Raw genomic sequence first — 16,468 nt, 5'->3', positions numbered from 1 at the left:
AATGAAGGCCAGAGGGTTAAGATTAGTTTAAATTTCAGCTCAGCTATTTTTAGGAATGTAATAACAACAACAACAACAACAACAACAACAACAACAACAACAATTTCAATCGTGGTAAAGTAAAACGTCAACGAGGAGGGTAATCATGTAGAAAACTCTTGAGTATTTTATTTTTCGAAAACTCAACAAAAAAAGTGGTGGATGAGCTTTATAATGAAGAAGATGGGGCAAAGGCACAAATAGAATTTTCAGTGTATGGGACTTTTTTCATTGAAGGAAGACACAAGAAGAAAAAATCCTAGGCATAAAATATGTTAATACTACAACCATAGACACCTTAATAGTCAAGACACTGGAAAGTTAGGTAAGAAAGCAACTTAGTTAAACTTTTTAGTATTAAACTGAATGTTGATTAAAAAGGTATCGATGACAAAAAATATTACAAAAATTTTGTTTACCTAGGTTTTCTTCTTCTTGTGGCTTCCATGATGGGAGTACCCATACAACTGGCCACCGGTCTTTACCCAGCGGCCGAACTCCAAATGCGTGTCGGTGTGGCTGTGCCCCATCTTCTTTTTTTGTCGTGCATACCGAACGTATGCACGAGCTACAAAAAAAAATATATATATAATGTATCACTGTTACTTTCATTATAGAATGACAAGACGAAAGTTCCGATGTTCTTGATTTCCATAAACCAGGGCTCTTTTAAAAGTGAAAGGAAATTGTATAGAATAAATGATATTAATGCAAATACCTTTTTGCTCGTCCACCACTTTCTCTGTTGAGTTTTCGAAAAACCCACCCCGAGCCACCCACGATCCGAATTCCCTCACGTCCCTGTCCTCCTCGTTTTCTATTTTCCTTTTCTGCCCTCCTCGTTGGTGACGCTGGTGGTAATTGAAATTGTTGTTGTTGTTGTTGTTGTTGTTGTTGATTGGTTTCGACGCCGAATAAGCAGAGAACCATAATGCTGAAAAATAATTGTATTGCTGTTTCGTTATTTATTTCCGCATAATACAGCATAATTTCTTCTCCTTCACAATTTCTTACACTAAAACTAAGCCAAGCGAATATGTTCCTTAAAATATGGCCTATTATAATGGTGATTAATTGGTAATAGTTGGTAGAAGTATTTGCAAAACTTTCAAAGTATCATTTTGGTGACTTAAATAATGCAAAAACTCCTTTTTATGAAATATGTGAAGTCGTCAATCAATTAAAAAAAGCCTTACCCATTGCCTCATTTAGACGGTCCTCCTCCTGCTTAGCAACTTTTTGGGCTTGTTTTTCTGCGCCAATTCTAAAAGAACAATCATAATTCAGATTAGATACGCTATAAAAATACTAATAATTTACTTGACGATTGATCTTAGAGAATAATTTGAAAATAGTAAAGGTGCTGGTAAGGGAACCTTATGCTTTGCTCTTAAAAATAGTCTATTCTATTTCCAGTCAACCGAACAAATGATCTTTGAATTTAAGAGTACATTATTTCTAGCAAAGGAAATAATAGTTTGAAATAAAACATACGTGCTTGAAGTTGTTGTTCTTCCATGATATATCTCCGTTGGTGGTTGATGTTGACTGGGTGCTGTCTGAACTGAGAATGACATAAATTTCAATTTGACATCAAACTTTCAATCAACATTGCAATTCGAATGTTTTCTTACATAATTATAGATTTTCGCTGAGTTGCATAACTTGTTGCAATACATAACTTGTTGCAACAAACCATTATGTAAGAAAACATTCGAATTTTCGGAGTTTCATTATTGTTGCATTACGAAAATCGAATGTTTTTTCAATGTTACATAAATCTGTATAAATGTAGCTTTCTGGTTTGAAATCACGTACGTGACCTACCAAAAGGCAGAAATTTGGCGGGGATTTAGTTTGGTGGATTTTGAACAAAAAACACTATCAAATTTTGAATGCACTCGATTCTACCAACATATGGCTGAAGAAGTTGCACAGTCCATTATAACAAACTAAAAAAGAAATCTTTTACATACTTTTACGATCTACCGTGAGGTCTAAAGAGGGAGGGGGGTTACGCGAAACAATCAAGTACATGTTTTTTTTTAAGCATAGCGTTTATAAGCATATGAAGCTCAGATTTGCAGGATTCCTAAACATAACATAAGCATATATGTCAGCCTAAAATATTTTTCCAGTTGTCATTTTTATCTATTTAAAAAGGTTTGGTAGAGGTCAAGTAAAAATAAGACTTTCCAAGGTTTCCTACATTCCACTGCCCCCAAAATCTGAACAAATCTTTGCAAAACTTCAAGCACGTACGTTTTTCTGAAATTTCACTACAAACTTGGCTCGAGGTGAATCATGAGCATATAATAAGCATAAGATATGCCTGGATGCTTAAAGAACTTAAGCATACACGAGCCTGACCAAGGGGCATACACTTGCTTATAAAAAAAACATGTACACAAAAAATCACATAAAAATAAAGTAGATCGAGTAGATATTTTTAAAACACCCTTGTGTCACAGGGATCTCCACCCCACTGGAAAAATATGCTCAAACTTCGTGTCCGGTGGCGATAGATCTCTCGAATTCTGTCCCGGTTGAGAAAAGATAAATAATGCTATTCCACTGTAAAATTGGCTCTGTGGTCAAGGTTAGAAGGACATTTTTCTATTATGTTTTTGACTTAATACATACTCCCGAAATGGTAGATACACCACGTGTGGAGGAGGAGGGGGGGGTACATGGACAAAATGGGTGTCGGTTATGTGCTAAATGGTTCCTTTTTAAAACCCTCGAAAGTCTCTCAAAATCAATTCCCTTAAAAAGTTATAATATTTGGTAATTGAGTAAAAAATAGAAAAGTAGTCCCTTGAATTGTCGCAACAGCGGCAAAATTCAGTCTATCAAAGGGTTGATTTTCTAACTTTGGCTCGGACATATACTTCACCTCGCAAACGTAGTATCTCACCCCCCCCCGGAACACCAGCAGGAAATTGACTAGTTAAAGTTTACTTTCAATTTATTATTTTCCCAAATTCATAAAAAATAACAGCTATTTATAAAATTTTATCTTTGGGCGTCGTTGGCTTTGATAGACGTCGTAACATGCTCATCCACCGTGCTAGAGTAGAAACCTGTAAATAAAAAAAAACAATTGAAAGTATTTTAAAATGTTTAAAAAGAGTGAATATACCCTTGATAATATCTATATTCCCGCTCTAGCTGATAACTTCATAGCTGGGAGAACTGATGTCTAGGAGACTCTTCTTCAAAGATTAGCGGTCAGGTCAATTTCTCCGGTCAGACTGAGCGAACAGATAATTTCAGATTCGTTTTTAAAAAATCATTAAGAAGATATAACTTGGTTGTTATAAAACTTCAGAATACTCACTTTCAACATGAAAGAACCAATGAGCGTTCAGTAAGAAAGTGTGATCAATATCTTGGGTGAATTAGAAACAATTTCGAATGTCGTAAGTGGCAATTTATAGCTTCATTATACAGCAGAACAGATAGCCCAGGAAATCTATAAGTAAACAAATTTGTTTAAGTTAACTTTTAACATATCGTCAGAAATGCAAAATTGTTTGTTTGAAAAATGTCACTCCAGTTCAGAGATATGCATGAAGTACCTCATACGATTTGGCCGATTTTCACTTTTAGACACTTTTATGAAGTATAAAGAAGCAATAAGTAAAGTAAGATCAAACTTGAGTAAAATTTTGCTGTTGTGGATGAATTCACCAACCTAAAATAGAAAAAGAATACATATTTTAAAGTATTGTCATATACGTCTGGATTATTAAGTCATGTCAGAGAAAATTTTGAATCATCACGGCTGACCTCCCTACTCCCCTCACAGTCAGCCCTTAGCCACGCCAAATAGTGATGATTCATAGTGTCCATACAAAATTTACAACAAATGTTTCAAATGGTTATCCAAGGGAGTTTGACTTGCAAACAATAATTAGTCGTACAAGGGGAATTTTATTCCCATAGGCTAAAACAAGTAGTGCTGACAGCAGCTAAATACTGAGTCATTGATTTCTGGCGCCGGGATTCCGCATTTCCCTATTAATGCACAAAGCTTGTTTCAGCAACAACACTATATGTATTGTTTTTTATGGCGCCGGGGTTCTATTTAGATCCCTATTTACGAGTACGACTTTGATAATGCGAGTCCTCCTTTGAATGAAGCTCTTAATTTAATAGATAGTTGGCCAGGTCAAGCATTTGCTATAAGCCTTTTCATCAAGGAACAAGTTAGTTTCTCAGCTAAATCTATCATACCCCTCCGCTTGCCCAACAAAATAACAGCGTTGATTCCACTACATGGTAAAAACCTCTATTTCTCTATTTTGAGGATAAAAAACCATATGGCTAAAGCAACATAGTTATTTCATTCTAAAAGTTTACCTTTTATATTCATAACATGTCAAAGAATCTTATTGAAAATATTTTTTAGGTCGAATAGCAAGAAGTTGTCTTTTCAGGGATTTTTCCGAAGTTTTTTTCGTATGCTTTCAGGACAAAACTGTCCAAAACTAAAATAATAGGCACACAACAAACTTAATCTGTGACAAGGAGGTTACAGCGAGAAAATAAATCGTCAAAGAGTGAATCATTTTTAAAGGTTATTACAGGTTAATATGGAAATTTAATGGAGCACGTAGATTGGCTTGTTTTTGAAAATTATTATACTAGAAAGTATTATTTTGGAAAATATGGTAAACTTTACGACGAAACATTTTCTTTGACGAGATTTTCTATGCGGAAAATGTGACCTGGAAAGAGCAGTAAGGTTGCATTGTTGTAAATTTTGAATGGCTTTTTGTACAGTTATTAAGTGAAAAATTAATTTGAATGACGTGATTTGCACAGTAAACATGGGCAACTGGCATCATTCTTTTCACATACAGTTGACGTTATTCCATCATCACAAAACTCGTCAAACGCATTTAAAAGAGTTAGATAGGAATCGGAACCATCCATATAATGAACATAGTCAGCTACAATTTGATCGGACATCCCTTTCAGTCTTTTCTCCTCTTCTATTCTACCAGGCATTCCACTATGATTGTTGATAACCATTAAACGATCCATGGGCACTTCATCGACAAGACACCACCGTTTGTCGGACTCTACTCTACTGAGAGCTGTATAGGTAGTGCCTAACGATAAAGATTCCATGAAAGTTTTCTGCTGTAATTTAACGCGCATGTGCGTAGCTGGTTTACCTTCTCCAATCGTCATTCCTTGACTTTTAGCAATAGGAATACTATATGCAGCAAGTAGTGGAAATCCAGTGCGCGAACAGCTTTGATGAGCGTCACATCTAGACTAATTGAAATTAGTAAATATTTATTTAATCAATAAGACTTTTTGTTGTTATAATAGGCAAGAGATCTTAGCAAAAAGTTTTTTGATACAGGATAAAAATGATAAAATTAAGTCAGTAGTTTATACTTTTTGTTGTATGAAGGGACTTTCCAAGTGACTCAGGATGGAATTACCCTCGGTAAACATAAGTAAAAGTTTCATGTTTCATCGTTTTATCAATGTCAATTGAATTCGCTAATTACGCACGGAGCGAGCGTTAGCGAGCGGAGTGCGACTCTTTTGGCAAACGCATGCGCGTAAGCAAAATTTACAAAATTTCAATGATATGCGGGTACTAAAAATGGAAATTCAGTTTTTTTTCACGATTTTTTTCGTCTAGCCGCTATTCCAACATGTTTAGCCTCTGGAATGTTTAAACTTTGAAAATTTCGTGAAAATTAGCGTTTTTTGAGATGAAGTCGTTGCAGTGTCAATCTTTCGCAAATTTAAAAACCCACTTTCCCTTGGAAAAAATTGACGTTTTTTGGTTTTTTGGAACCCTTGGGGCACAAGGTACCTGTTGACCGCGAAAATTTCAAAATTCGCGAATTGACCGTTGATAACATTAGGGGTAAAGGGACCCAATGACGTCACGGGTTTGGGAAAAACTTCAAAATGCGATATCTCGAGCTTGAAGAGGAGTTGGGAGGTCGTTGACCCCTCAATCTATCGGGAATTTTATGGGGAATGAGATGGGAGGATTTATGAGACTTGAAAAGGACTTTCAAATTTGGCTGAATTTTTAGCCATTTTCAGTTGATGACGTCATCAAAACAAAAAAATGCAATAACATGAGATTGGAAAGGAGTTGGAAGGTCGTTGACCCCTCATTCTATCGGGAATTTTATGGGGAATGAGATTGAAGAGTTTATAACGCTTGAGTAGGACTTTCAAATTTGGCTGAATCTTTAGCCATTTTCAGCTGATGACGTCATCAAAAAAAAAAAGAGATAATAAATAAAAATTGGCTAACAATCGGGTAAGCGGTGTGAGAAAATCAAAACAAAACAGCCGAAAAGAACTGAACTCTCGGAATAAATATTGCTAACGGGAAAACGTTAAAAAAAACTATTTTTTGATGAGCTCTTATTCTATTCTTTCCAAAAAGTCAGTGAAATTAAATCTGATGAAATATGAAGAAATTATTACAAAACTACTCGACACACACATGACACAACCCAAAGCATATAAATTCAGCTTTTGGCACTTTCGTTCGTGAAAACCAAACAGTTTTTTATCAATACAATGCATGCATAAAAACTTGAAATTCTTTAATACTTGTCAAAAATATTTTCCGTAACAAAACAAGAGAAATTCAATGTCTTTGATTAAACCAGGTAACGAGGGATTTTTGTAAAAGGTCTCTCGTGTCTCTCCAGCAGTATGCATTTTCTCTCATCCATGCATCGAAACAAAAACATTGAAAAGTGTTATCAATCTGATAGAGAAACGCAACGATGAAGAATTTCTTCTCAATCGAAAAAATACAATACATCTTCTTTTTCTGTGTATAATGCATAATAATTCACATCTCTGAAAAAGCTCCTGCATTTTGAAGCTTCTGGATCGAAAAATTTTTTCTTTATTTTGATGTGCATATTTTCGGCGCGGGAACTTGTCGAATTTTTCTGTTCGAATCTAACAAGATTTTCGAACAAAAACATTCGAAATTATAGAGACCCGGAATTCCCGAGTTATTTTTTCCGAGTTACGAAAAAACTGAGTTATCCCGAGCGATGACGTCATTTTTGGAATTAAGTGACGTCATTTTACATTTCATAACTCGGTTTATTTTGCTTCCTTTAACTTTCCGAGTTATTTTTTATTTTGTAACTCGTGCATTTTTGCTTCCTTTAGCTTTCGAGTTATTTTTCCTTTTTTAACTCGGGAATTTTTGCCTCCTTTAACTTTCTGTTAATAGATTTACGTTACACTGATTGGCCTAATAAAAAGGCTCGCCTCGTAAAATGGAATGGGCTGGAGTTTTTACAAGAGACTTCACTAATTTAATTGGTTATTTGAAGTAAAAGAGATGGCGCGTTCTTTAGAAAAAGTAACAAAGTTGTTTTATTACAGGTTAACGACCAACCAAATCAAACGATAGCTTGTAAAAACTCTAGCTTGTCCCCGTAAAATATTTCTCGTATTGCACTCAAAGATTTAGGGCCATAATGACGTCATCATCATCACAATATTCGCAGTATTTTGAGTTTTGATCCGTTTTAAGTTGTAATTTTTAGATTTATGGAATTTTAGATTTTCGTTCGGAATTTCTTTTGGGATTTTCGGAAAAAAAGTACGATATTCTTTTGAGCAGCGGATTGATAGCCTCCACCTCTTCTTACATACTAGTGGGCTCTATAGAATCCCTTTCGCTTTGCGAACACGAGACTCGTTCTCCGTGCGTAACCCCTTTTACGATTGATGTTATCAACGGTCAATTCGCGAATTTTGAAATTTTCGCGGTCAACAGGTACCTTGTGCCCCAAGGGTCCCAAAAAACCAAAAAACGTCAATTTTTTCCAAGGGAAAGTGGGTTTTTAAATTTGCGAAAGATTGACACTGCAACGACTTCATCTCAAAAAACGCTAATTTTCACGAAATTTTCAAAGTTTAAACATTCCAGAGGCTAAACATGTTGGAATAGCGGCTAGACGAAAAAAATCGTGAAAAAAAACTGAATTTCCATTTTTAGTACCCGCATATCATTGAAATTTTGTAAATTTTGCTTACGCGCATGCGTTTGCCAAAAGAGTCGCACTCCGCTCGCTAACGCTCGCTCCGTGCGTAATAACCATTTAAATTTCAAAACAAAGTTTGTCTTATGATGGATTATTTACTCAAATAATTGTCTCTTTCGGAAACAACAAAGACAAAAGAGAGAATTCAGCTGATGTTTATTCTCACCTCTATTGAATAGTAATATTTTTGACACATTTCACTGATTACTCAAATAAACAGCAATCATCTCGTTAAAAATTTCAAATTGATGTAGAAAAAACGAAATTTTACCACACCATACTACTTTTAACGAAGTTAAAGTCACCCATAGCATTTAGGTATCGACTTTATTCTTTTTTTATGAGATTCCCAAAAGATCAAACTTAAAAACTGTCTCAGGATTTTATTTCTAACCGAGTTGTTTTTCCTCAATTTACAGATAACTGAAGAAATCTCATTTAAATTTACTTTTTTATCGATACTTTCACAGAATTTAGGATTTAAAGAGTTAAAGTCAATTCCAAAAAAAATCCCAAAGACACTTTTTTAGTTCAATCTATTGGGAACATAGTATCGAAATTATTTTTTCAAAATTAAAAAGCTATGGGTGACTTTAACTTCTTTAAAGTAGGTAAGGTTAAACTTCTTAAAATTTTAATTATATCCTGCCCATTTTTTTAAATTCAGCTGAAACTTTTACCATTAGAAAGAAAATATTATTGGCTTTCAGAAAATATATACTTTTGATATATAAAAATTTGTTGTTCTAAAGATATGATCAATTAAAGAGAATGTGTCAAGAAAGGTGAACACATACTTTAAGAAAACGAGAAAAGAGAAAAAGTATTTTAGGTTGAAATTTTAAGATATTTGAGTTAAAAAAACTTCAAAAAAGCAGTTTGTTTTGAAAATAGAATATCAACTTTCTTTTTGTTCACCAGTAGAGTTTGTACATGTTTAAAATGCATTAATAGAAATTTTCCTTTCTCTCGTGACGATCATGAAAATTAACAAAAAAGGTTTGGTTCACCATGCAAATATCGCGAAAATAGCCCAAATCATGCCTCGAATTATTTCCCGATCACGCATCACGCAATCGGCTATAGAGTTATATCGTCGTCAAAATCGTATCACCGTAGTGCCGTCCCTTCGTGCTCGGCGCCGTATAAATTATCGCAACTTTGTACTCAGCATTGTACAAAACATCGCAACTTCGTGCTCAGCACCGTACAAAAAATTGTTACTTCGTGCTCAACACCGTACAATACATCGGAACTTTAGTCTCAGCACCGTACAAAACATCGTCACTTCGTGCTCAACACCGTACAAAACATCGCAACTTTAGGCACAATATCGTACAAAACATCGCAACTTCGTGCTCAGCACCGTACAAAACATTGTTACTTCGTGCTCAACACCGTACAATACATCGGAACTTTAGTCTCAGCACCGTACAAAACATCGTCACTTCGTGCTCAACACCGTACAAAACATCGCAACTTTAGGCACAATATCGTACAAAACATCGCAACTTTAGTCTCAGCACCGTACAAAACATCGTCACTTCGTGCTCAACACCGTACGAAACATCGCAACTTTAGTCTCAGCATCGTAAAAAACATCGTCACTTCGTGCTCAACACCGTACGAAACATCGCAACTTTAGGCACAACATCGTCACTTCGTGCTCAGCATCATGCAAAACATCGTCACTTCGTGCTCAGCACCGTGCAAAACATCGTCACTTCGTGCTCAGCACCGTGCAAAACATCGTCACTTTTTCGTAAACAAACTCGTCCAAAGGGATACACTTCATATAGTACATAATATAGTGCCTATATAGTTCTCCTAGTGCCTACTCTCTATCACTTATTCCACTATACCTTTATTCCCTGTATTCCCTTATTCCCTGTATTCCCTTATTCCCTGTATTCCCTTATTCCCTGTATTCCCTTATTCCCTTATTCCTTGTATTCCCTTATTCCCGTATTTCCTTCATTCCTCCATTCCCTTCATTCCTCCATTCCCTGCATTCCACTATTCCCTGTATTCCTCTATGCCCAGCATTCCTTCATTCCCTCCATTCCCTGTATTCCTATATTCCCAGTATTCCTCTTGGTCCTGTATTCCCCATTCCCTGTATTCCTCTATTCCCCTTATTCCTTCACGGGGGGCTTTGAGGGGTCTTAAATGCCGTCATACCGACAAAGTTGTTAGTGAAATACCGTAATACTGTCGATGAAAGAAGCCTAATACCGATACCGATATTAGATTTATGTTTTTTTTTCGAAAGTAATTAAATTTTCAGTTACTTTCTCTCATCCTTAGTGAAACATTGCTAATTTTAAAAAATTTTCTTCAATTTTTGAAAAAAGTCTTGCCCTCTGAGAGACTTTTTTACAATTTTTTCTTTCAAAATCACATAAATTTCCTAGAGATGCGTGTGGTTTTTCCGACCTTTCCTTTCGGAAAGGTGATCTCCATTTTTGCATAAATAAGTACTCCCGTTCCTGGTAGTTTTCGCGTAATTTGCGGCCCTAAATGGCGTAAGGCTAAAATTGACATGCGGAGCGGAATAAGGGTCGACGTAAAAAGGGCCGATAAGATGAGTGGTTTCATTTCCCACCAGGAAATTATATTCTCGGGGTTTTGAATTCAATGGTTCAATCACGGTATCGCACACCTATCTTCCCACAGGGCCTCAACAAGGGCTCCAGTTATAAAACGCCTCCAAGGAGGCCATGTACTGGGATTGGGGGAAGACCCGTTTGTGTGTGGTGGATACAGTAGCGTGATAGGATGACCAAAATTCGAGCAAGCTGAGGAGGCAATTTCAGAAAATTTCGATTGTAGCAACCCCTTTTTAAAAGTAGAAATGTTTGTAAAATGATGCGAACGAAGTGATAATTTTTGGGTACTTTTTCGCTTTTTTGACGAAAACTAACAATTCTAAGGTGTAAAGACGGCAAAGGGACGCCGAAATTCGTAATAAGTTCGGCGTCTTTGTCCGCGCTTCATATGTCGCCCCCCAGAAATATCGGCCGCTGGGGGGACAACTTCCACCAAAATACTAGTAGTGGACCTCAAAAACCTGACCCTTAGAGTAACAATGTTGTTAAAGAAGCGAGGTACTTTAGGCATAAAAACTTCCGTAAACATAAACTTTCGCGAGGTCGAAAAATCACAAAATTTACAACATTTACTTTCGCGAATTCGAGGCAAAAAAAATGTTTTTCATGAGCATAAACTTTCGCGAATCGTTGGATAAAAATGAGAATTTATGAATGAAAATTGCTTTAAAAGTTGAACATATAGACTACCTTAAATCTGATAAATACGGTTGCTCTTCGACTTAAAAAAGGCATTAAAGTATACCAAAAATTTTATGTTTTTGACGATTTCAAGGTTTTATAGATTTTCATTTTTTTGGGGGATTTTTCGCAAGCATAGACTTTTGCAAACTGCAATGTTAATAATTTTCAAAGACTTTCTCGAAAAAGGCCAAAGTTCGCGAAATCGCAAAAGTTTCTGCTCGCGAAAGTTTGTACGACCTTCAATTGTTCCTCATGTAACTTATGGCATGTCCAAAAGGACATAAGTTTTGCGCAGAAATTGGGGGCCTTAGACATGTTCATTTATACCTTCAAAGAAGCGTATTAAGATGTAGAATTGAAAAATCACTGTTAATAGAATTAATTTTGCACTGAAAAAAGTTATTATATTAGGCAAAAAATTAAAAATACTGACGTCAGCAAAACTTGTTTTTCGAATAACTCCAGTTGGCTCATGTTATAAACATGAAATTTTGACCAGAGTTGCACATTATTAAAAGGATCACTTTGAAATTTTGAAGTTTTGCTGACGTCAGCATTTTATTGCTAAATTTCGTATTTTGCTAATTTCTGCTGACGTCAGCAAAATTCGAAAAAGAAATTATGCAAAAATGTTTCTATTAAAGATATAATTTCATGTTGATACCATCAAGCCTAACTGGAGTTATTCAAAAAACAAGTTTTGCTGACGTCAGGATTTTTTTGCTGAAAACAGGGAATAGGGGAATACAGGGAATACAGGGAATAGGGGAATACAGGGAATAGGGGAATACAGGGAATAGGGGAATATAGGGAATAGGGGAATACAGGGAATAGGGGCAATACAGGGAATAGGGGAATACAGAAAATACACTGAAATGGAGGAACGGGCATAGAGGAATACAGGTATAGTGGAATAATAAGTGATAGAGAGTAGGCACTATATAGAACTATATATTATGTACTATATGAAGTGTATCCCTTTGAACGAGTTTGTTTACGAAAAAGTGACGATTTTTTGCACGGTGCTGAGCACGAAGTGACGATGTTTTGCACGGTGTTAAGCACGAAGTGACCATGTTTTGCACGATGCTGAGCACGAAGTGACGATGTTTTGTACGATGCTGAGCCTAAAGTTGCGATGTTGTGCCTAAAGTTGCGATGTTTTGTACGGTGTTGAGCACAAAGTGGTAATGTTTTGTACAATGCTGAGCACGATGCTGAGCACGAAGTGACGATGTTTTGCACGGTGCTGAGCCTAATGTTGCGATGTTTTGTACGATGTTGTGCCTAAAGATGCGATGTTTTGTACGGTGTTGAGCACGAAGTGGCAATGTTTTGTACGATGCTGAGCACGATGCTGAGCACAAAGTGACGATGTTTAGTACAATGCTGAGCATGAAGTTTCGATAATTTATACGGCGTCGAGCACGAAGGGACGACACTACAGTGTTACGATTTTGACGACGATATAACTCTATAATCGGCTGGGTACAACTTTTTAAAATTGTATCATAAAATGGCTAACTTTCTCATTCCCGGGAAAACATACCTGCCCCGTTTCCGGGATCTTTTTGCTTCTAGGCGTCTCCGGCTAAAATCGGTGTTAAGTCTACTTTTGTGGCGTTTTGGTCCCTTTCCGTTGTACACTAGCAATCGGAAAGTTTCGCTGGGAATAAGGAAGTTTAGCAATCCTACGGTATGTAGTGTAAAAATCCTTTCGCTTGCGAACACGAGATTTTCGTATCGTGCGTAACCCCTTTTACAATTGATTACTTTTCCATAGGCGAAGAAAAGACTCATGGAAGCTCGTGTTGATTTGGTTAATTTTCCACCAGAATATACTGGCTACAAGGGCAGTGTCTACACCAACAAGAACAAAGATTTGAAAAATCACCATGGCTGGCAAGAGGTAAAGTTTTTCTTATAGTATATGGCCCCCAAAACGTCGATCAAATTTAAAATTTCTCTCAAATTCTAGAGGAAAAGAGGTTTTACAAAAGTTTTTGCTGCATGAAAACTTTAACATCTACTTCCCGGAAGTTTTTTCCAAAATTTTCTATTGCAACAATATTTTTCAATCGCTTAAAAAAAACAGATTATGTTGTTTCGTCAAGAAGTGGTGGTCGTTTTATTCAAGAAAGCAAAGATAAAAAAAGTACACGTGATAAGATTGATGAACTTTCTTTGGAGTTGGTTAGAATGCGTGGGGTGATGGAGCAACAGGCAAAGGATATCAACACGATAATGAACATCTTGAAAGAAACCACCAACCACCAATGCCAGTTCTTCATCACGGTGAGGTCGAAAATGAACTGAAAAATCTAAACATTGAAAGAGGAATTGAAGATACCAGACAAGACCTTTTCTTGCCTGGTGGTTACATGGAGGAACTCTTGGGGAATGGTATCAACCAAAGTGGGACAATCAACAATAAGAAGTCAGCCAGTGAGGTTTCAACTGAAGAAACAGAGGCAATTGCTAAATCAGATGAAATGATGAATCGAAATGATGAAGAATAAATTCAGCCCACAAGAACTTAAATACGGGAACATCAAAGGTACCAGTAGAATGAAGAAAATAAATGAGGCAACAATGAGAAATATATATTGTTCCATTCGTGAAAAATTCAACCTGCGCCCTGATTTTGTGTTCGTGGGATTCATCGAAACAAGAATTGGGATAAAATTGAATGCACATAGAAAGAATATTAAAGTAACAACACCTGAAATTCCAAGTAAAAGCGTCAGCTCTTAAATTATATGGTGACTCAGTGATTGATCTATTCTCTTAAATTATTATTATAATTATTATTATTATTTTAAAAAGCTGATACTCCTATGTTCAACAGGTAATTACACGACTTCAGTAGAGACGTACAACCTGACGGGATGCACACCATCCCTCGAGCAGTGATGAACGTCATCCAGTATATCTCTCGACAAATTCAGGCATCTTCCATCGAGCAAGTCAAAGCAGCAGAAAAGGAGCTTGTTGCAAAAAGTTGAAAAAAGACCATACACGCGTGCTTTCTTGTAAGTATCACTAACTATTTAAATATTTTAATAAATCATTATTCTATAAAAAATGAAATTTCGAGACTAGTAAACGATCCACATGGAGAATTGCTTCATGACTTATATGATTGTGCAAATTGCCCATGCCACACACAGGCCACAAGAAGTAAAACTATTATCAACATATCTGAATATTTGATTGTCTCACTGAAAATATTTTGCTATGATCATGCTTCAAACACTTCAAGAAAATTAGTTCCCAACTTGAATATTGAAACTTATTTTGAAAATACATTGCTAGGGAATCTAAATTTGCAAGCAGTTATTTACCATCATGGCGATACTCCTAACACAGGTCACTATACTTCTGCTGTTAACTATGGGAACATATGGTATTTTGTCAACGATGCAAAAGTGTCAAATATTCCAGATCCCAATTTCAATTGCAAAGTCAATGATCAGATTGTTCCATATTTGTTAATCTATAGAAAATCAAACAAAAAAGAAGGAGCAACACCCAATCAAATTTATCAACCCTTAATTCAAAAGAAAATAGTATCATCAAACCACACAGCTTTCATCTCTAACATTGTCTAAGGGAGAGAAAAATACAACATACACAGGCGAAGAGAAACATCGTCAAGACAAAGCTGATAAACTTTTACAGGGAGAATGTAGTATGTGTAATGTCATCTTTTTACCAACTATTGAAAATAAATCGATTACAAAAAAGAGGAAACGTAGAAAAGCTATGCGAAGTGAAATTAAAGAAGAAAAAAATTGTGTAGAGAAAACCATCAATAATAATAATAAGATTACAAAGTCCGTTAACATTGAAACATGTGATAATAAGTCTAAAATAAATGAATCAAATGCACAAGAAATTCATTTTGAAATTAGTTCTGCTAGTGTGTCTAAAGACTCTGGTCACAACTCAATATGTACATCTCCATCACAAAAGAACAAAAAAATTAACACTAATCCTCCTGTTCATTCTCAGAAGGCTGACCAAAACTTTTCCTCCTGTGTCAAAATCATATCAACAAATACCCATAGGTAAATCAAAAAAGCATCAAGAGATTGCCAAGGAGCTAGACATCTTATGTAAAAGTACGTTTTTTCCAAAAAATCCACTTAAAACACAGAAAAACGATATACAACTACATCATTCAGATAACAATCATGTTCCCTTGCAAAATAATGGAGACATTGAAATGGTTGAACAACCTGAAGTAACAAGCAACGTTATACCTAACTCGTATGTCCACAGTCACGGTGATCTTCAAATCCATGAAAACGTTCTTGTTAAAGAGGCTATTTCAAAATTTATTGAAGGAGAAGACAGCCATACTGTTTCCGAATGTATTACATGCCAGAATTTGTTTTACAAGTCCCTAAAAAACAAAAGGATCCTAACTTTTGGCAAGTTCAAGAACAAAGATGTAATAGGTGCAGTAATGAATTTCATAAAAAGCAAAAAGGTAATCAAAACCAAGCACTGTTTTTATCAGGAGCTCTGTCCCCTCCTATTGATTGTTTTCATGATGACCAAAGAAATTTGATGCACAATAATCAAAACTTCATTGATGTTCCTCCATTTTTAAAAGGGTTGACTTTTGTTGAAACATTGCTAATTAGAAAAATCTCTATTGCCATTTATGTTCATTGTTTGAAATATGGCATGCTTGCTTCAAAAGGACATGCAGTAGCCATACCTTCAAATTTAAAAATCTTTACAAAACTGCCTCAATTGCCCACTGAGATTGGTATTTTGTTGATAAGAAGTGGTAGCAATAACTCTAAAGCATACATGGCCTCTAGACAAAGGGTTCAAGATGCTCTCAATGGTTTAGTTTTTGGATTTCCTTATTATGGATTAGACAACCCACAACACGGATACACACAGTATCATGGAAAAGATCATATATCAGGGAGAATTCTGAAAGGTAAATATTTTTTATATCAGCCCAATCCATATTATCATGATGTAACAATTGAACTAAATCGGCTTCTTAACATTCCTGAAAATCATGGTATTGTTGAAGGACTTCCA

At 35.8% G+C, this 16,468-nt stretch overlaps 1 protein-coding gene across 1 annotated transcript; it reads right to left on the bottom strand.

Annotated features, from left to right (window-relative positions):
* Positions 1-413: 413 nt before the first annotated feature.
* On the bottom strand, positions 414-1,284 carry LOC136817619 (uncharacterized). Its single transcript, XM_067073942.1, has 3 exons — positions 1,236-1,284; positions 758-973; positions 414-607 (listed from the first exon to the last, which is right to left on the bottom strand). Exons 1-3 carry the CDS (start codon positions 1,237-1,239, stop codon positions 459-461), a joined length of 369 nt encoding a protein of 122 aa, XP_066930043.1. The 5' UTR covers positions 1,240-1,284; the 3' UTR covers positions 414-458.
* Positions 1,285-16,468: the final 15,184 nt, after the last annotated feature.

This window comes from Clytia hemisphaerica, unplaced genomic scaffold (genome assembly GCF_902728285.1).
Source record: "Clytia hemisphaerica strain Z4C2 unplaced genomic scaffold, Clytia hemisphaerica genome assembly, whole genome shotgun sequence".
In the NCBI taxonomy this organism is placed as follows: domain Eukaryota; kingdom Metazoa; phylum Cnidaria; class Hydrozoa; order Leptothecata; family Clytiidae; genus Clytia; species Clytia hemisphaerica.
This window is presented reverse-complemented; position numbering and strand designations above follow the sequence as displayed.